General features: G+C 40.4%; 2 protein-coding genes across 4 annotated transcripts; one reads left to right on the top strand and one right to left on the bottom strand.

Moving 5' to 3' along the window:
- The first annotated feature begins 170 nt into the window (after positions 1-170).
- On the top strand, positions 171-10,081 carry ndc1 (NDC1 transmembrane nucleoporin). 2 transcript variants are annotated; one of them, XM_083928195.1, is made up of 18 exons: positions 171-304; positions 1,449-1,569; positions 1,655-1,756; positions 2,367-2,541; positions 2,621-2,756; positions 3,373-3,481; positions 3,715-3,766; positions 3,873-4,005; positions 4,998-5,090; positions 5,177-5,258; positions 5,392-5,553; positions 5,646-5,906; positions 6,014-6,126; positions 7,426-7,476; positions 8,059-8,122; positions 8,218-8,318; positions 8,928-9,088; positions 9,186-10,081. In XM_083928195.1, the coding sequence occupies exons 1-18, from the start codon at positions 266-268 to the stop codon at positions 9,247-9,249; spliced, it is 2,019 nt and encodes a 672-aa protein (XP_083784321.1). In that variant the 5' UTR covers positions 171-265; the 3' UTR covers positions 9,250-10,081. The 2 variants fall into 2 exon arrangements, with proteins under 2 accessions (XP_083784321.1, XP_083784322.1); XM_083928196.1 differs by lacking the exon at positions 7,426-7,476.
- Positions 10,082-11,786: 1,705 nt separating this feature from the next.
- dcaf8 (DDB1 and CUL4 associated factor 8) lies at positions 11,787-21,141 on the bottom strand. 2 transcript variants are annotated; one of them, XM_083927767.1, is made up of 13 exons: positions 20,919-21,141; positions 20,364-20,437; positions 20,157-20,252; positions 19,252-19,898; positions 18,392-18,532; positions 18,145-18,239; positions 17,277-17,387; positions 16,975-17,105; positions 16,313-16,420; positions 15,918-16,048; positions 15,117-15,236; positions 14,753-14,869; positions 11,787-13,897 (listed from the first exon to the last, which is right to left on the bottom strand). In XM_083927767.1, the coding sequence occupies exons 2-13, from the start codon at positions 20,398-20,400 to the stop codon at positions 13,790-13,792; spliced, it is 1,842 nt and encodes a 613-aa protein (XP_083783893.1). In that variant the 5' UTR covers positions 20,401-20,437; positions 20,919-21,141; the 3' UTR covers positions 11,787-13,789. The 2 variants fall into 2 exon arrangements, with proteins under 2 accessions (XP_083783893.1, XP_083783894.1); XM_083927768.1 differs by having other exon boundaries at positions 20,364-20,415.
- Positions 21,142-21,620: the final 479 nt, after the last annotated feature.

Raw genomic sequence — 21,620 nt, 5'->3', positions numbered from 1 at the left:
TTGTGTTTAACCCCAATGTTGCTATTGCTATCGCATTGCTGTCTGACTGACTTTTCTACACATTTTGGGTTGGTTTTATGTCAAACGAAATTCGTGTGAATGTGATACTGGCAGCAGGCAGGGATACGGGCACCCTTTAATCGGGGTCCTTCGGAGGTCCTTTGAATGCATGTGGCGCGATATGGGAAACAGTGGAAAATAGTTTGACAGCAGGAGAGCTGAAGACATTATTACCGCCGTTTGGCTCTCCTTTCATCCACACAACATGTTTTCTGCAGAACAAAGTTGTTGGTTTGTCCGCAAGGTGAGTATTTACGCTCAAGTCTTCATTCATAAAAGTGAAAATGTACTGCGTGTGCTAGCGTGCTAACTTCAAGTAGCCTGTCCACAGACTGGAGTCTATTATGTGTCTATGGTCTATTATGCTAGCTTATGTGAGCGGAGACGTTTCCCGTTTTTAACAAGCGACACAACAACACAAAAACCAAGTTACTGAACAAGTGTGGGAAGTAACGTTACAAGGAAACGTTAAGATAGAGAAATGTTGCACAGCACACAAGCCTGTACAACATAAGATATCAGGAACAACATGGTTAACGTGACGTTTTAACACATTACAAGACATGGCATTATACATTTAGTTTTCCAATTACACTTCGATATAATGTTGAGACGAGCTAAGCGAGCAAGAGTACATTTAAAAAAGGGACACCTGTTGGTCTTCTTGTATACGTAAATGTGATGTATCCATTACTATGATCAATATAATAAGACCCAGCAAGTGAATATGCATCTATTTATTTTATTAAATACGTTTTTATCATGCCTAGGTAGATTTGAAGAACTTTCCAGGTCTGGATGTGTTTCCAAAGTGTGTGTAACTTACATACTGGGAACAGATGCTCAACCATTTCTATCGCAGTAAAACATGAAATGCAAAGATCCAGGGATGCAAATAACGATGACTTTCATTATGATTAGTCAAATGATCTTTTATCTTAAAATTCAGGAAATAATTAAAAATGCTCATCACTTAAATTTTGAACTGAGACTACGACATAGTCTTTTTGTTTAACCTTCTCAACAGCAGGGTATTTTTACTCAAAAGTAATGTTTTTATTTTCTTATTGATTCATTAACACCATAGAAAGTAAAGTGGTGTTTTTTTTTTTTTTTTTTTTAACTCTTTACGAATGAGTTTTTTTTTTCCACCTCTGTTTCTATATTACTCAAGTTCACGTCTCAGATCTTGGGAGTAGTAATGTTGAGATGGTTTTGAAAGAACCTTTTGGAATAACCCAATATATGTAGGCTACCTTTTTCTAAAACATAGCTAAGCAGAATACATTGCTCCTTTTAAATTTAAAAGTCTTAACAACGTCTGTAAAGGTGAGCTGATGATTGTGTGTTTGTGATCATATGTATTAATGACTGACTGCTCTGTTCAGGTGGTTTTCTGGAGGGCAGTGGCCAGTGTCGCTTGGGCCGTCCTGTTGTTGCCATCCATCACAGCAGTTTTTGTAGTCGTCAGCAGGTTCAGTCTCTTCCACCCCATCCAGACGATATCGGGTCAGTCACCACATACATTGTGATGTTTGAATCGGAGCTATCTGAAGTTGTGTGAAGCTCACTGTGGACTGCTTTTTACATGCAGAATGCCTGTCCTTCTTAACAAGTGCAAGTGCCATCTTCTCCTTCATCCTGCTGTGTGGAGTGATCATCATGGTGTGGTTCCTAAATCTGGAGTATTATACAGGTGAGTGGCAGGACGCTGCGATTATATGTTGAATATATCCTGGAAGTTTTTATTGTGAACTCGTATCTGGCTTTGTCTTGAAGGATGTCTTGACTGACAGTCTCATATTGGCTTAGTAAGCTTTTGGTTACCAACAACACTACATCAGCTCATCAGTTCAGAGTGTATGTAAAAGAAGAGGAAGATTAACATAGGATTAAATCATTTGATACGTTCCATCATTGTTATAAGTTTATTTATTGAGGCAGTAATTACAGATGTCTTTGAGTTAGCTTAACCCCAAGTAACGTTAATGCCTCACTTAATTCATCAGCCAGTAAAGGTAACATTTTTTGTTTTTAAACTGTCCTGAAACAGAGAAAGGAACACTCAACATCTGTTAAAGTCGTGTAAATTTAAGTATTTTCCCTTGATAATTGACTAAAATACTCTATCAATAATAATGATAATAATCAACCAATATGATACATAATTTCATTCCTTGTCACTCAGTCTAACTAATATACCTGCACATTGATGTAATCAAGTATTGGGAACAGCTAGCAAATTGACAGGTAGCCCATATCTAGTCTTTGGTTGTGTGACTGTTGTTTTTTCTATTTCTCTTAAGTCATCCCAACCATTGCATGCTCGAAAATTGCCCTGTTGGGTCAACTGCTCCATCCTCGTCAGTTTGTCAGCTCCCTGGCCCACTGTATCATGGGAATAATCGTGGCTTGGTGTTGTGCCATCACCATGGGGGGAAGATATGAGGCACTCGCTTACCCTTGCACACAGGGTGATAGGTAACGAGCTACCACACAATACTATCAAATTTAGCTGTTGAGCTTCATCCATCGTCTTACTTCCTCGGTTTGTTTTCAGCGCTGACAGTTCCCCTCAGATGTGTCTGAATGAACTTCACCTCATCCTTGTGCTGGCTGGAGCCTTTGTTGGAGTCTCTCACAGCCTGCTGGGTGTGATTTACAACATGAACTATGTCTCTTTTCATACTGTTCAGGTATGTGTTGTTAGTTTTCCTATTTATGACTGATGGTGATGCAAAGATTTATATTAAAGATCTATTCTAGTCTCAAATGCACTTAGTCCCTGCAAAAGTGATTTTTTGTTGTCCTTTAGAGTCCGCTTCCTTTTAACAACTCTGTAAAACTCTGCAGGGTTCCCACGCATCTTGGAAAGCAGTTTACTTATTTTCCGGTTGTGGAAAACACATTTAAAACAAGAAAAAAATTGAAGTGTCCTGGAATATCTTGTGTTGTCCTGGAAAATTATTTTAACATTGTCCCATTTTCCTTTAGTCAAGAATAAGCTACTAAGCTATCAGAGCTCCCGATCACATTAAAGTTGCTGTGTAGGCTACAGGTTTTGAGCTGTGAAGGAGAATTGCTTTTCAAGATAACTGCTGTTTTATCCAAGTGAAAATGAAATCTCTAGTAAAGAGTGGGAACCCTGACAGTGTTCTGCCAATCAACATGTGTAGATGCAGATATTGTAAGCCCAAGTATCTCCAACTACCCAGGCTGATCTAAACTTAAGAAAAAAACTAGATAACTGTCACTATCCTTGAAATGGTTAATGGATAGCGTTGATGTTAACCCACTGTTATTTTCCCCCAGCAATTCAAATACCTTCGGTTTAAGGGATCCCTACCTCTGGTGGTGAAGTGCAGCACCACTCAAGCACTTTACTCTGTCAGGAACTACATTGTTGTGTATTTCTTTTTGGGTAAGTGATTTCTGTTTACAAGTGAAACTTCAATAACACAGTGTTTCAACATTCATGATCTTCTCTCAAATAGGTCCATAAAAGTCTCTTAACATTTATTTTACCTTTTTTCTTTAATAAATTATTTTTGTTGTTATTTATTGTTCAGTTATTGTACCTGAGCTTCTTCCTGATCGTTTCTGTGCAAAGTTGTAAGAAGTTATGGACACAATATTTCAATTTGTTATTAACAGGATACATCCCTAAAGCATGGATTTGTAAAACACTGAATCTTCATGTGAACAGGTTAGTATGAGTTCTGTGTTATATTATTAACACGCACATACTTTCAGCCACATGGTGCTGCTTCCTAGACTGCATTAACGTATTTGTCTGTGTTCCCCACCTCCAGTTCTGCCCACCCTCTTGACAGCATAGCTGGACTGCTGGACCTCTCCCTGCTCTACCACCTTTGGCTCAGTGCCAGCTTCCTCCTCTTCACATGGAACATCACACTGCTGCTCTTTAGGATCTTTGTCACTGAGGTATGTAAATCAACAAAAGACCAGATTTACACAAGCCCTAATATTTCAAAACAAGCGGCCGTATTCACAAAAGATTTTAAGGCTAAGAGTAGGTCTTAACTTGTTTATTTAGAAGTAACCCTTAAAAACAAGGGGTGTTTCACTCCTAATTTTAGAACGCCTTACTTTTTTAGATAAATCTGAAAAAACGTAGGAGTCATCTCGAGGACGCCAGTCACTAAGAGTAAATCAGGAACGTCCTAACATGGCTGCTGCAGTCATCATTTTGGAGAGATTAAATGATTGTGAGCTTTTGAAAAGGCCTTGAACGAGATGGCATGAACATGGTAGAGTTGGTCAGGGATGCCATCACATCACCAACGAATAAAAACACCCAATATCACCTGTGATTAAAGTCGTTACAACTCTGCTATTTGGCCAGAGTAAAAATGCAGCTGTGCAACGCAGACGATCTTGACATCTCTCAGCTGTCGGTCTGTGGGATTTTGCACTAGATGATAAATCCCCTATCCAGACCCCACATAGAGTGGCAGTTAATTTGCTTTGTGCATAGAAGGCATAGAAGTGACCATGATGTCATCCATAACAACAAGGTCAATCCGCCCTCTAGTCTTAGTTTAGGACATCCTCCCGTTCCTTAGTAAAAGTTGGTCTCAGAGGCTTTGTGAATAGTTTTCAAGAAATGACTCTTAACTAAGAACTTTTAGTGCTCCTTAGGAGTACTCTTAAACGCTCAGATCGATCAGAAGACATAATAAGCTTAAAAGTACAGTGTTGTGTTCCAGAGACGACTACTGTTTGCCTTTTAATTATTTAGACACCAGGGGGCAATGTTGTCATTGCTTTGAGTGTTCAAGTATCTGAACAGCACCAAACTTAACTGAATTATTCTATTAATTGTTGAACATCCCAGAATTCATCTCACATGATCAACTTGAGAAGTGTGACTTTAAGGTAAAATGTTATCTGATATGTTTTGATGTTCTCTGCAGGTGTACAGTTTTCCTGTCCAGTCGTCTTTTACTGAAGATGCCCACCAGTGTCTTCCCAAGGTTCTTACTGACAAGCAGCCAATGATATTGAAGGTAGATAAAACTCTTGCTTTTTCACTTCTATGTGCTTAACGATGATCACGTTTGGGTCTTGTAACTTGTCTTTTCCAAAATGTTAGTTCCTAGCTCTGCAGGACTTGGCTCTGCTGTCTCAACACTCCCCATCAAGACGCTGTGAGGTCTTCGGTCTGAGTCAGCCAGGTTTGTTACGTTGTCTACAGAGAAAACATTTTTCTTGTGTAAAATAAATCTTTACATAATACTTGACTGCATTTCTAAACGGCTCCCAACAAAAGCAAAATCAAATGTATATTTTCATTCTTGTCTTTCCCAGGTGGCCATCCTCATAACTGGAACGCCATAAGTAAAGAGTGCCTGTCTCTTCTGGCTGATCTAACCCAGAGACTCGTAGCCTATCATGACACTGTAGCAACCAATGGCAGGGCCAAATCACTGTCTACTGGGAGTGAAAGGAAGACTTCATCTGAGACATCAGGTATGTTGCTGTAAAACAACAATAAACTTAAATGTTGATGACAATTCTCTTATATCCTTTGTCCCTTATTTTTATTTTTTCCTTCTTAAAAGTAACCTCAACTACAGAAGACCTGATGAGCCCGAGGCCCAATTTCCTGATAAAAACTCCAGCTTCAGTCTTCACACGCTCCATTGTTGGCGGCCCCGGGAGCCCGCTGACGGCACCATTCACTCCTGACCTGGACAGCCCTTTTGCTTCTCCCGCCCTGCGGCGTCTTACTGCTCCTGTGGACCAATGCTCACCGTGGTTTGGCACAGTGCAGAGCCCACACATCATGAGGAGAGCCCCAAAACTCTGGTCCACCTCCACAGGTGAGAAAAAGCTAATGGGAGATCAAGTCACTCAGATCACTAAAAGGCCAAATTTTCGCCAGTAAGTGAGAAGTTTCCGATTTGTGATTTAGCGTCTTTTTGTGCAGATTCTCAGGTCAATGGCAGTCCACCGGCATCCCCTGCCTCAGTTCCCAGTCCCAAGCAGGAACCATCCAAACCAAGTCTAATGGCTCAGTTCCTCCAGAACAGAAGAGAACAGGTGCTTCAGTCTTGCTATAATATATAATTAATTAATATTAGTATATTTATGCAGCATTGACAAAAGGCTTTTCATACTTAAAATTTATTAAAGGGGAATTTCAGTATTTTTCATCCTGGACCCTTTTCCCCTATATATTTCTGTGCAAGATACCAATGGCAACAAGTTTTTATTTTTTTATTTTTTTTATTTGTTTATTATGTAGTGTGATCTACAGCTTGGCCACAGCTGCAATGTAATGGATTGGAGCAACAAGGACCGTCACTGTGCGTCCACTAAAGCGCTTGATTTTGCCACTGACAGGCTCAGATTGTTATTCCAAGTGTCTTGACTACATCATGGAAAGATGGGGAAGTTTCTGTTAACCATACTTGTTATGCCATGCTTTGGTGTGTAGCTACTGATGCAGGTCAACACAGTAACTTTAGATACTAGCATTATCCTGCCTCCGCTCAAGCAAAGAGCTGCAGGTCGGGGTCGGGAACCCACAGCCGCTGTAGTTGCTCCATTTGATTACATTGCAGCTGATAGGCCGTAGTCATGAGTTTCTCTGCTGAACCAGTAACTAGCCACGGGTTAACTTGGATGGGGATTAAATAAATTAATTGTGCGGGTCTTCTAGACTTGCCGGACTAAATGGATCAAATTCTGATATTGACACAAGTAATTTTGCGGGGGTTGTATCCATGGATTTAGACATCTCTTCCACCATGTAAGTCAATGGGGAAAAGTCTTTTGCATCACGTTACTGACGCGAAAGTCAAATTAGGTTAAACTATGTCAAATTGGCTTCAAAGCCGAGCGCACATTCTGGAGGTCTGAGCTGGAAGGGTAAACTCCTTTTGATGGCCAGTCCAGCTTACTCGGGCATTTGATTTCTCAATGTCTAGATCCGACACTCATCTCTGCATTATGGGATTTGCCACCACGTGTGGAAAAAGACAGAGCACCGTTTGCTCCACAATTTTTTTTTCTTCACTTTTCTCATTCACAGCTCAATCGCACCAATCACTTCTGTGCTGGCACCAGAGAGATGAGACAGGAAGTAAAATTGGGAAATGTGTCCTACCTGTAACCTGGTTACTAGTGTCTTTGACTGATGATTGCTTCTGCTTTATAAAGTAAAGGTCACATTAACCTTGTTCTGATGGATTGTACATCCATATCCCAGGTTTTGAAGTTGTTGGGATGGTCTGGCTAGGCTTAAGTGTGAAAAGCCTTTTTTTTCTTAATTTGTGTAACATTTTGTTGTGTGGTTTTTGAAAGCAAAACAACTTTATACTTAATTGTCCCATTCAGGTTAAAAATTTCTTGGCAAAGCGTGTGCTGATAATGTATTTGTTTAACAAGGTAAGGATGTGTGGCTTGTGCATGTTGTCTTCCTCTAGACTTCTGAACACTTTGAGGGGCTCCCTGCATGCTCTCATCTGACACAGTAGATTCCACCGACTTCACTCTGCAGGCATCACTAGTTTAACTCCTGTACTTGGGCTTAATTGTGAACACCTTTCTAATGTAGCTCTTTTCCATCCACCTAACTGTTACAATGAGACTCACTAATTACTTTAAAAGCTTGACGCAAGGATTTGTGCAACACTCATGTCTTGCATGTTACTGGATTACTACGAAACCAGTGTTTGTGCCAATCAAATGTTGAGAAAACCTGTCCTTGAGATAATGTGACGTGTGAGGTACTGAGAAGTTTATCACAGCCAAATCTCATACTTGCATTGCCCCATTTCCTCTTCGTAGAAACTATTTGGTTAGTCTGCTTTGCTTTCTGAGGTATCTTCCCTTGATCATGCATGCATATTGTAGCATAGTCTCACTAAAACTTGTCCATCTAACATCGTCGTAGTTCATCAATATGCTGTAAATGTACATCTGTCTGTCCAGTAAAGAACGGTTACAAGTTAACATTGTCTCTTCCAGCTTCCAGAAGCCTCCAGTCAAGCTTTGTTTGCAGACAGCCAGGCTCACATCTGGGCTTTAGAAGGTGGGAAGAGATGGTGGACTTTATTTTCATTTGATATAAATGCAGCCTGTTGATACAACATGAACATTGCCATGTCCTCTAATATCCTCCTCCAGGGCTGTCTTACCTGGTCCAAGCCTCATTCTCAGAAGACCAGTTTGGGGTGGTACAGACTGCATTACCCAGCATTCTCGGTTGCTTGCTAGTCTTACAAGAGGTAAGTTGTGATGGTTTGCTGCAACTACACTTGGCATAGCAACAATGATTAAAAAAAAAGATCACTGCTATCAAATTCCATATCCCATCTGTGTTGCCCATATGTGTGGGCAGGCTTTGCAAGTACAAACCTTGTTCTGAACTTAGTGAAATCAAACAAACCATTCAGTGCTTTGTGCTTGCTAAGGCTGTGAAAGTTAAATGGCAGAGTTCATTCTCAATCATGAAAAAACATATTTTCTTTGTCTACATGGTATAAATCTGTATGGTGAGTCACTCTTAGAAAGCCCATTGTTGTAGAGTGTATCAAATAAAATCTGTGTAACTGTTTTTTCTAAGAGGCAAACTCAGGTGAGTCAGGCAGGAAAGAGTTTCTGTGCAACATTGAGTAATTATTGAAAGTGACCTTTAATGATATTCACTCTGTCGATGCAAGGTAGCAGATAGAATTTGAATTATCAGGTGTTTTTGCATGTAAAGAGTTACTTTATCTTTTATAAGAAGAGACACCAGGAAAACCAGGAAATGACAAAAACATGGTATATAGTGGCGCAGACAAAGGATCATTATGCGGCCACTGACAGCAGTTGTGTGCTGTCGTTATTTTCAGGCAGTAGATCGCCACTTCAAGCTGCCTCACGCCTCCAGTAAGCCTGTCAGGTCGGCCAGCAGCATGGGAGAGACTACTCACAAGACACTGCGCTTTGCTCTCAGGGCCACACTCAAGACTGCCATCTACAGGATAACTACTACTTTTGGAAATCACTTAAAGTAAGGCCTGTCATTAAAATCGACTTACCTCAAATGATTTAAAAATAAAAATAATACAATCATGCTGAACATGCTGTTTATTTTTTTAAATCCTCAGGGCTGTTCAGATGTCTGCAGAGCATCGGAAAAGATTGCAGCAGTTTCTGGAGTACAAGGAATAACACGTCTGACACTTGGCTTTTTTGCCTTCAGATTCTTATCGCTGTGTATCTATGTGTGTGCGCACGCACATTAGCATAAGTGAGGCAACAAGTGAAAGCCCATGAGAGTGCCTCTTTTAATATTTATGTCTGCACTGTGTCATGACAGATTGTATTTAATAGGCTAGATCACATCTCCTACATGCGTGAGGCGTGGGCTTCCTGCCCAACTGACAGACTGAAAGAGGTTGGAAGCCCAACTGTTACCTCCTGTGTATGTGAGATTTAAACTAGCTCACGGGAAAGATAAGCAGCTCATTCCAAAAGATATGTTTCATTTGTATTACATGAAATCATAAACATTAATCATGTTTGACTTTTGTTTATTGGGATGAGATGTAAAGGGCTGTTTGCGCTGCATTTGTACTAAATTATGTACTTGTTCTTTTGGTTTTACACTTCCACTGTCTTACTGAATTACTTTCTTTGGTATTTCAAAACCTTTAGCATTTTGCGTGATGAGAAGAAAGAAACCGTTGTTCTCTTCAGTTCCACAGGAGTCTAAAAATGTGTTCTGAAACATTTTTTTAGATCTGGTTTTGTTCTAAATACCAGCCTGGGGAACTAGTTTACGGTTTGCTGTGCACATTAGTTCAGGCTTTCAAATTAGAAAATACACCATAGTCCGATTTACAGATCACCTTTGTTTGTACATGTCGATTGTTTTTGTCAGTTTCTTTCATGTGAAAAAGGGCTGCCTCTCATATCAAATCAAGGATGGAGATGTGGCGTGACTGGTAATGTTTGGGGAATATGTTTTGTCATTGACAAGAAGTATTGAGTTAAAATTCCCACTCAGAGACCTGTTGAATAAAAACATGATGTCAATATACTGTAATTTGTCAGGTTTTTGTAATTTCTCGATTTAAACAGGCCAATTCTAAATGATTGACTGCTCCCATAATGTCAATACTATATAGTGGAGATCAAAATTAGAGAACTAACAATGAAACTAACAATATTGAAACAATGAAATGGCCAGCCCAGAGTCCAGATCTAAACCCCATAGAGAATCTCTGGAAAATCTTTAGTGATATAGTAATGCCTAAGAACCCACTACAGTTACCGAACTGTGGAAGAGACTGAAGAAGAATGGACCAAGATCAAACCAGAGCAGTGTGAGAAACTAGTGATGTCCTGTGGGCGCAGATGTGATGAAGGTGTTCAAAGCTGTGGCCTCTACACTTCCTATTCATTTTTAATCCTATAGCCCTAAGAAAACATTGCCTTGGTAATTAAAAAAAAAAAACATGCTAGGACAGTAGTGGTATAGCCACAGCAGATATTCTATCAAATTATTTTGATATACTTACATGAATTAATACATTGTTCTCTAATTTTATCTCCACTGTATATAAATGAAGAGGTAATTTGAATAATAAAGAGGTAATTTATTGAACAAAAGGCAGGTATGTAAAGGAAAGTGACTTTAGAGTTGCTGTTGTATGCAAGCTTTTCTGGCTATTCCAACCCACCATCATTTGCGCAGCATGTATGTCGAAGAAGGTCAAAGTTCAGGTTGCAATGTTATGAAGAAGTAGTATGTCAATTGTATTTATACTGCATGCACCAGTACATAATTTAAGGGCAACTGCAATACATACTAAAAGGATGTAAATATTCGATTTAGAACTGGAGCCTTGTTTCTGTGGAAATGGCACAGGTGCCACTAATGACTTTAAGGCGCCGTTCTATTCTTCTATTATTAAACTGTGACAGTGAGCAAGCATGCAAATTACCAGAAGAAGCTAAATGAAATTCAGCCACCGATAATTGTATCATTTACACCTGTGCTTTTCCAACTGTGACGTCAATACGTCTGGATTAAAAAAAGGCTGGATGCTTGAAATAACATTTTCATATAAACCAATAAGTGTAAATCAAACACGAATCAGTTTTCAGAAGATATACAGCAGATGACACGACAATTCATTGCTTTCATTTTCAAATCTTGAAAGCCCTGATAGTAACCCTGTGGTTTTATAATTGGTATGCTTTAGTTGTATTGGTGTGGGGTTAGAATTAACCTGTACAACGATTTGATAAAAAAGGCAATATTACACATGTGAGGTTTAAAGGACATGAGCTTTAACTACTACACGATACACTACTGAGTTGCATTATGGGAAAAGTAGGATCCAGTGTTTTGGGGGTTTGACCTAAACTTAGATATTAGTTAGGACATTTTAGACTGCTGCACATATTGTGACTATTCTTTTTTTTAAAATATATTTTGTGTTCCATAGGAAAATTAAGTAAATATTGGCACAGAATATCACTTGCATTGATCTAAAGCCATACTATGAGTTTGAGCTGTCAATTAGTGTGAATGTTTCTGGCTGCCTATAAATCTGGTGACTAAAGCGAAAGTAAAAAGAATAGGACCTCTTATGGCAATCACTAAATAAAATAAATACAAACGGAGTGTTCCAACAATATAACACAGAATGAGACCATGAAATGACATCAAGAGTACTGTATTTTTGTTTATTGCACGAATCAGACATATTTCCAACTTAACTGGTAGAACGCAATATTAGGCAGTGGTGGACAAAGAATTGTTCATCAAATGCCTTATGTATACAAGATGCCAAAAATAGCCAGTGGGAAAATCTGGATATAACTGTCTCAAATGATGGATTAAGATCTAGAAAGGAAATATGTTTTTCTTGAACAAGAAAGAGTCAGGCCTTCAATACTTGAAATGACAGCTGTTCTGTTCACAGCAGAGGGGTGTCATTCACAAAAGGAAAAAAAAGGAAATAAAATGGTGCCTCAAGTCAACTTTTTTTCCCTCTGGGTTTTTAAAACTACTTTGTCGTCATATAGAATATAAACCTCTGCAGCAATACCAATCAAATGTTTTGACACATTTCTTTTTTTTTTTTTAAAGTCAAACAGTATTTGCTAAAGTTTTTTTTTTTTTACAGTAATATATATTTATATATGTACATATAAATTCAACTAACTAGAGTTCTCATAGAAAATGAGAAAAGCTGGACTTTATCGCTCTCACACAACAAATGACTGGCAAGCATATTGAACCCCTCCCCCCCTCCTCTTTTCTCTGTGAATACAGCACGGACAGAAGTTTCCTCTTGAGTGGCTGCAAACACACGACCTGATCGAAATGTCTGTCTGAAAAATGTCATTTAGCAATTGATTTGATTTTGTTGAGTCCTTTATTAATCAAATCTTAACTGGCACGTAGGCCATGTTTCAATTGGGATTTGATCCAGGTCGGCTCTGGCTCTTTAAAAATTACAGCTCCCCCAACAGATCCCATCATCAGTCCTTACACAAAGCAAGCGCTGAACACTGTCTACCTCAACATCTAAGCTTTCCTGTCAAACATAGGTGTCAGGCTGGAGTGAGGGAGGAGGGAGAGGAAAGAGGAGGAGGAAAGGGCCGGTGGAAGCAAAAGAATCCTCCTCTTCCTCAGTCAAAAAAATGAAGTGCAAAATATCTCACCGCTCAAAAAAAATCAATAGTCAACTTCACTGTAGGGTTTCCCATGACGGCTACTAAACAAGACAAGGGCTCTTCTTCCAAAGTCACACACTCTGTGCACGTTTTGTCTGTCTCTCAAACTAAAGCGTCCCTGATTCGAAGTGCACACCAGTAGTGACAGGGAGGGTGATGGAAAGGGGAGGAGAGGAAGTAGCTTAAGGGCAGCATGTCGGGTGATGCAGCATGTAGGGATTTAGTAGTCCTCGGAGGAAAAAAGCTAGCTGCACAAGTGCAGGGCCAGAAATCAGTATGAGACTGCGGCGATGCAGTGAGGGGTCAACTGGGGTTTCCCTCTTGGAGTTCAAATCTTTAAGGAAGTCACATTTAGGGGATGGTTGGAGGGTATGATTCTATGCCCTTCCTCACTGCTGAAACTCCCTTCATCAGCACAGAGTGCTCGAGAGCAAGAGGTTAGTTACTAAGAGAGGGGGGATTGTGTGCTGGTGATGGATAGCTTCCTACGGGGTACCTAAAGAGGTGCTGCTTGTTGCCATACACGCACACTACATTGTTCTGGGGCTAGACAGATCATATAGATATTGTATGGACGAGCAGGGGCCTCCAAGTGGTTTATAAGGTTGTAAGCACTCTTTGTACAATTACTCAAAAATATGGATTCTGGAAGTGTGTATGCAGTATCTGCAGTCATCACAACTGCTGGGAAACCAGGCATTAAGCATCTCTGTCACTCTGCTTCAAAAGTATGTTGAAGTAAATCTGTGTGTTTTTATCTGTGTGAGCTTGTATGTGTGTAAAAAAACAAAACAAAAACAAGTCAGTGGCTCGTCAGTGTTTGAGTGTCCCAGTGTGTCAATAGTGCTTGCCTATGTGCATCGATTCAAGGGCAATAAAGTGTGTATGTATGCATGTATGTAAAGTGTATGTATGCGTGTATGTAAAGTGTGTGTGTGTGTGTGTGTGTGTGTGTGTGTGTGTGTGTGTGTGTGTGTGTGTGTGTGTGTGTGTGTGTGTGTGTGTGTGTGTGTGTGGCTCAGGAGGACATGCATTGGACGTGGTCTGGACCTCCTTCCTCTTCATCAGAGGAATCTGGAGAGCTCCAGGACTCATCTGTGTCTGCGTCTGCACCCTCACGGCGAGCCTGTAACAAGACAAAGAAGTAGAGAACAGAGAAAAGCAAGAACGAGAATATTTTGGGCAGAAATAGAGACAAAAACATCATGCCGACCAGAGGGGTGATTATGAAGCGCGCTGAACATACCCAGGGTTTCTTTGGATTCTATAACCTGTAGTGAATAAGTTTTCCATGTGACGTAAGTTGGATTTATTTAAAACTACACATAAACGCACATCACTTGGTAGACGAAACTTGCGCACAGAATTTTAAGACTGATGCGCTACCTCCACTCTACCACTGTCTCAAGGAGCCACAGGTTTACTTTTATCTGAAACACTATAACAAAAGCTTTGAAACTTCACGAGCATATTGCGCAATGAATTGAGCGCAGCTACAACCCTGCTGATAGCACAGCATACCATATTTTTGCTCACGTTCGGCATCACCAACTGCATGCATGCAAATATGTACCCGTGGCAAAGGATCACAGTGAAACACGAACACACTGCACAACACTAAGTGCACGGCTTCTTTGTGTAAAATTGCCAACATAAGGTCCAACCAGGGTGATCAAATACTGAATACCCTCTGATGAGAACCTGTATCTCTCATAAAGGAATTCTAGGAGGGTTAGCTTTAAGTAGCCGATCTAACCCGAAGGTCTAGGTCTTAACTGAAAACCTTCTCTCAACCAAGTTTGGGTGAAAGCATAAGTTACCATGGTGATAAAGCAACACTAAAAGAGAGCGACTTTGGTGTCACAGCTGACCCAGGCTTTGAGCGCTTATTTTTGTAACTATCCACGTCTTTTAAACTTCACAACCAGAAACATAACTAACGTTTGTTGTATTTGGTTTGTTGTAGTGTTAGAGAGCTCACCCTCGGAGGCCGTCTGTTCCTCATGTGTCTCATCAGGAACCACAGCAGCTGGGTGTCGTACTGGTCACCGTGGCGCACGCTATCCTCATCACGCTCCCGCTTGTTCTTCTTCATCACCTTGACAACAACAACAACAAAAACAAACAGGTGTGAATGTACAGCAGTATGCATGTCCCCAATACTAATACTAATTCCAATACTTTTAGGACTTCTCTTAAACTGGGTTTATAATATATCTGTACACACAGACTTTGTTGTATAACTGTTTTCATTGGTGTCACTGACTGCATCCCTATGTCTACAAGGAAGTGGGAAAATGTAATGCCAAAACTATAAAAAACAGAATGGAAATAAAATAGAATACCTCTTTTAGACCCTTGAGACCTGTGGGGCTTTCGGCTGTTGGGGCCCACAGTTTGATGTCGTGATCCAGCCCACTGGTGGCCAAACCTGGCAGATGGGGATGTGGCTCCAAACAATTCACCTGTAGTTGTGGAAAGTAGAGAAAATGACTGAGATGATAAATATGAAGATGAAGGGGGGTTTTACATTCTTAGGATGGATGTCTCAGCAACAAAAAGCTGATTCTGCTGTGAAAGAAAATATACAAGCAAAACTGTATTTTTATCAAAATAAAATATGAAAAAAAGTGCTACAAGTGAATACCGATATTGGGTAATCAACAAGGAGATCACAGAAGCACGACTTGCCAACAGTGTTTGTACAGCCTTTCGTAACACCTGGGCCACACAGGCCACATGAGCAGCGTGTGACGGAGACCTCGCTGAAACGGTGGTCGCTCCACACAGACAGCGCTGCTGCAGCTGAAGTGCTGCCAGCCTTTCTACATTGAGTTTGCCTGTGATAATGGGCATAAATAAGTGTTTCATTGAATTATAAATCTAATTTATATTTATTTTAGACAGAAAGATTCTGTCCACAGAAACACTAGAGGGTTTTTAATTTGAAATGGAAAAAAAGTGTTGCGTTAAATATGTATATACCTTTTATGTCCGTGACATGACTACACAGTGAAATTGTAGAGAAAGTGCTGTCATGATGTCAACATGACTGTCAAAACATCTCTTTTTCTGCTAACCACACGTGTTGCGGTCATCTTTGAACCAAACAAAAACATTCATTATTTTCTCTCTCTTTGACTCACCACTCCTCCCCTGTCTCCCTCCATAAACTGGACAATGCGAGCCGAGTACTTGTCCCACAAGTAGATGTGTCCACAGTCACTGCCACTGACCACAAACTCACTGCGTGGCCCATAGAAGTTGACCCCCTTAACTGTGAGAAAGATGCGAAGATCAAAGAGGAAGATAGAATAAGTCTGTGAGCATACCAGAGTCTCCTTACAGTTCTGCAGTTTACCTTTATACACCAGTTTTCATCGGCCAAATCGTAACAGCAAAAATGATCAATCATCAGGCAAACGCATGCGAAGTGGGGCCATATCTCATAAGTTTGATACTTAAACTGTGAATAGGTGCAAAGGGCACTACTTAGTTACTGTAATAAATGACTGCTGTAACTGGGAACCAAATTTAGCACCTGTAGCATTATTGCGGTGTCCCTTGTATCTCCTGCGATAGTCAGCCCCATCACTGTGGTTGGAGTCAAACAAGTAAATGTCCTCGTCATTGTAACTGGCCAGGAGCTCTGCAAAGACAAAAAGGGTCAAACAGTCCTTTTGTTTATTTCCCTTTGTTTCCATGGAGACAGAAGATGGTTTGGGCTCTTTATCATACAGAAGATTCAGGCAAGTTCAGCTAAGTTGTTGATTTCTGAAAAATGTAACTCTAAACCCGATGTAACTGGTGTTCTGCAAAGATGAGAGCACACTAATGCTTTTTAGAACAGACCTCATTCTGTCTGAGTGTCACTGATATTGCATTGTGGTTACATCAGGAAGTCTAAGAAGGGCAGATGTTATAAGACATCATAAAGACGTTTATTTTAAGACACTCTTATTTTAAGAGTGCAGGGCTCATTATTTTCAATATTTCTACAACATGTTCAAAACAAAATGAGAAATTAGTTTAACGACAAACTAATTCAAATACACATGCGAAACAGGATTATGGAGATTTTAAGGAAATTAAATCATGTCACGGGTTATTACATTATTTACCTACACTCTGCATGCAACTGTCCCATGTCTTTATTTTTACTGTACTTATGATAGGAAAATGTAAGGTGTAGCAAGATTTTACCTGTGCCATCGTGACTATACACAAGGCAGGTTATGTTGGTTTTGGACTCACTGGATACCAGATGTGAAGGACAAAACTTTTTCAGTACACCATTGTTGTCATTCTCATTGATCTTCCTCTGGTCATAGATCCTAAAGAGGGTGAGAAGAGGGGAAAATGAGGAAGGAAAGGAAAAGGGATTCAGAAGTAACATCTAAGAGACAGTAAGCCCCAATATCAAACATTGTTATACTATTTCCATTACATCCCATTTTGCATTAATAGTGAAATAATCAGCACTGGAACCACAAGCTGCTTCATACCTCACATACTGATCTCTTCCGCCCACAGCAAACTGCTGGGTCTTTGCTGGGTTGACATAGATGGTGTACAGCCCCACTTTTTTATCCCCCTCCTTTACAACCACCAGTTTACTGCCACACAAATTTAAGGAGACACAAAGGAAAAACAATGTATTAGTGCTGGCATGGGAAACTATGACCTAACTATGATCTAAAAATGCCAGAGCTGTATCTATACCTGCGACTTCCTTAAACACAAATTAATAATTAGGTGTATTGTGAAGTAGTTTATGATATTTTGCTAGCCTTGCAACGCGAAACATTTGCAAATGCATTTAAGTCTGCACCCTCTGTTCATTATCGATTTCCACAGGGCATTATCAATGGTACGGACCAAAATGTCACTGGACCAATCAGAGCAGTGAAATGATATAGTACTGAGTGATACATGCAATTCTGAAGCAAAAAAAAATGGCGGCATTGTCTCAAACTTTGTCAAATTACAGCTAAACAGTCCACAAATGGGTCTCTGGAAACATTTTAGGCGACAAATAATATAACAGACTCTTGATTGATATTTGATCAGCGCTGCATAGTTTGACAAGTTGATCTGAGTTTGAGTCTTGAGCCTGCCCTGGATGGATAGATAAACCATTGTGATTGGCCTGTCTAGGACACGGTCAGCTGGACATGTGACTAAATGGGAGGGGGGCCAGGCGTATGTGCTCAGAGCAAATAAAAAAAGTGAGCTTGGCAGATTGATCTAGTTCCCAGGCTGATATTTTGCCCCCTATTGCACAAGCCAGTCTGTTTAGAAATCCAAGAGAAAATCAAATACATGAGGTGACTATATTTAAACTTGGTAAACTTTAATAATGGCATCACTCACTTGGCAGGACGGTCTAGACGCAGATCAATACCAAACACCACAGCATCCTCTCCAGCAGACAGAAAGGAGCAGGGGGAATCTGGCTCAAGGGCCAGCTGGAACAAAAATGGGCATAAAATCACAAACAAGTGGGAGACTGTACTTTATCATCAGGATATTAAAGTCTTAAATATATTTACCACAGCTGCAAATTATGTCACAAACACCTTAACACTTCCAGTCGCACGTACAGTACACAAACACTCACCTTGTGTGCTGCCCCTTTATGCTGTGCTACCCGCTTGGTGTTCTTGCAGCGCTGTGTGGCGGAGAGCTCAGCCACTCTGATCTGACCATCTCGAGCACACATGGCCAAGGTGGAGTCTCCACTGTGAGGCAGGAACTTTGCCTAAGAACATTAAAGGCAGGGGGAAGACTCTTTTTAAGTTTCTGTACCCAAGGATTACTTTGATTATTGACTCAGTCACTTCAAATCAGCGTCTATGGTAGAGAGGGGTCAGTAACCGTTTTCATTAAGGATTTCGTCTCATTCGCTGTAGCCTATTAAAAATAGAAAATGAAAGTGATTGTTGCATGTACAATCAAGATTGCTTTGCAAGTTTTTATCAACCACAACAACAATTATAAGTTTGATCATTTAAAAGGCTGTCTGCATGTAGAAATGACCATCTACAGTATTTCCACTGGGCTTGTCTGTAAATCCCACTCTCTCTGTGATTGCTACAATGTTTATGACATTTTTGATGAGGGACCTTATGGTTTATGATTGACTTCTTTAAGATGGGTTAATTTGTACTAAAAAAAAAAAGATGTCCTATCTTTGATGCAATAAAAATTGTTGTTTCTTAAAGTGATTCCTGTGTGTTTTTAGTAGTGATTGTCAGTAAATTTAGATGATTATCGGGATTATATCATGAATCGAAATCATCTTGGCAATGCCTAGTTTACACTCTTGTCTTGTTACATCATTTACTTTTTATATATAGAAATCAATAACCCTGGTTGCTAAATGGTATAACACTTTCTGTGCCTTTGGTTAAATTCCTCTTAAGTCCTTAATTCATCTCTCTCTGCTAATAAGAGGTAAAGAGTTTTGCCTTTCCTTACCTGAAATACATTACTCTTGTGGCCACTGTCAAACTCCAGCTCAGCGCGGCGGACAGCCCAGTCCCAGATCACCACTCGCAGGTCATCGCTGCCCGAAGCCAGGCGGGTGCCTGAGGGATTGAAGTGCAACGTGTTGACACAGCCCGTGTGCCTCTCCAGTCGGCCTTGGAGCTCTAACCTCTGCACAAGACCACGGGCTCCACAAACACGCCTCACAAACTGGTGTGAGTCCCTGCCGATCTCCCTGGAGCGCAATGAGGGTATTGCCCGCCATACAGGGCCACGTAGGTCACAGAGCTCTGCTCCCAGCCACGCCTCCATAGCCTCATCATCATCATCTTCATCTTCGTCATCTTTCTGTTCTTCTTCATCCTCATCATCGTCCTCATCTGAGCTGGAGGAGTGATTGGAGCCGCCGCCAGGTCTATTCCTCTTTCTAGCTGCCCTTTTCCCGGCATCTTTATCCCTTGCTCTTTCCTGTCTGCCTCCCTCGCTCTCTCTTTCACCATCCTCAGTCAGGGAGTAAAGGCCGCTGCCATCCATGCTGTCTGTGTCTTCTTCCTCCCCTCCCTCTCTGTTTGCCCCCACCTCACCTTCCACATCTGGCATAGGCTTGTCTCCGGACGCCTCTCCTGTTTCTTTGGTAGCTACAGAAATAGGGAAAGCCAGAGTCATGGAGGTTATGACATTGCTGTCTCACTGAGAGATTCGACAAAAGGTATACAATGGCTGTATCAAAGTTAAGTCCTATTAAGCTGCAAAAAAGAGTATCCCAGCAGTAAAGTGAAGTATTTCACATTGACATGAAATTAAAATATATTCATGCAATGTTTCTACCATACCAAACAGTGTTAGCAGCATGCTTTTTAAAGAACAACTGCTTAAAACCACAAAAATGTGGTTACCATCTTGAGAAGAAGACTGTATTTGTCCCTCTTTGCTTCCAGATGCATCTGCCTCGTTGTGTTGATCTTCTCCTGGTTCTTTTTCTTCAGAGCCACCTAGTAAAAGCAAACATATCCTCTGATTAACTGTGCTAAGGAAACCGAGACCTCGCAATCATGGTCACTATATTGTAAATGCTCAGTTTCGTTCTTGCACTGATCCTTTACCGTTAAGCACAGTGGATTTGCCGTCAGCCTGAGCCATTCTGTCTCCTTTGTCCTGCGTCGACCCGAGGGAGAACGTTTGAATAAAAGCAATATCTAGGTTGGTTATTAAACAGAATAACAAGGGCTCACATTAAGATAATAGATAATACACTTGTATGCATAAGTGGGCCGACATCTTTGCTTGCACTCGCTGAACTGCTGTCAACTACCGCACTGTGCGCCGTGGGGCACAAGCTACCTGTTAGCTTCGTAGCATCCGAACTAACAGTCGGGCTATTTTTACTAACACTATCTACCGCCGCCCGTAAAGGACATAAACAAACTAACTCGCTTGGTAGCTGACTCACAGGCCTGAGTAATGCTTAATAGTGCATTGTCCTCTGCAGTGCGCGACTACCTGAGACTGTTATGAACGTGAGCTAATGCTAACTAGCCTGCGCGAGGCTCACGGATATCGAAAACTAAACACAGCTGTCAGTCTAAACAATTGGTTGTCAAAAGGCGAGCAGGCAGATAACAGTGCTTGTAATGGCTACACAGCATAGCTTGCGTTACCTCTACTCGAAGGCCCGACGAGGCGTACTTCTTAGTTTGGTCCTAATCTTTATTGCAGATTTATTTTAACTACTTAGCAACTGAGCGAGCTAAGTGCCTCGACTAGGACTTTTCTGACCGTAAAAAGACGACATTAGGAAGGTGTGCATAAAGCTTTTAGTAAAAGACAGACTATAACGCAAGCTGACTGCGTTCACACAAGGTTGACTGGTCTGTTTATGTTTTGACGGTTCTGCTTCTTCTCTTTTTTTTTTGCCTTCCATTTCCGGTGTCGTGCTCACTTCGGGTTTTTTTCACCGGAAGTTTACAGAAGAGGTACCAAGATACGCGAGGCAAAATAATATTAATATTATATTTTAAATTTAAACAGAAAACATAATAATAAAACAAAAACCGATCGTGCCAATGCAGGCAGACAAAAAAATAAAACATAAAAAATAGAAAAACACATACGAAATAATTAATGCAAAAACTTTTTTTTCTCACATATTCGAGAATGAGTGGGAAGTGGCACATTTTTAGTATTTTAGTATTATTTAGTATTTAATTATATATATATAGATATATATATATCTATATATATATATATATAATTACAATGCATAATATATTAGTCACCACTTTATTTTACAAGATATAAATTAATTTCACATTTATCTGACATCTTATTCTTTTCTCTCATATCAACCACAACTCAATATT

The sequence above is a fragment of the Echiichthys vipera genome (genome assembly GCF_963691815.1).
Source record: "Echiichthys vipera genome assembly, chromosome: 15".
Classification (NCBI taxonomy): Eukaryota; Metazoa; Chordata; class Actinopteri; order Perciformes; family Trachinidae; genus Echiichthys; species Echiichthys vipera.
Note: the sequence above shows the minus strand (reverse complement) of the source record. Positions and strands in the feature narration are given on the sequence as shown.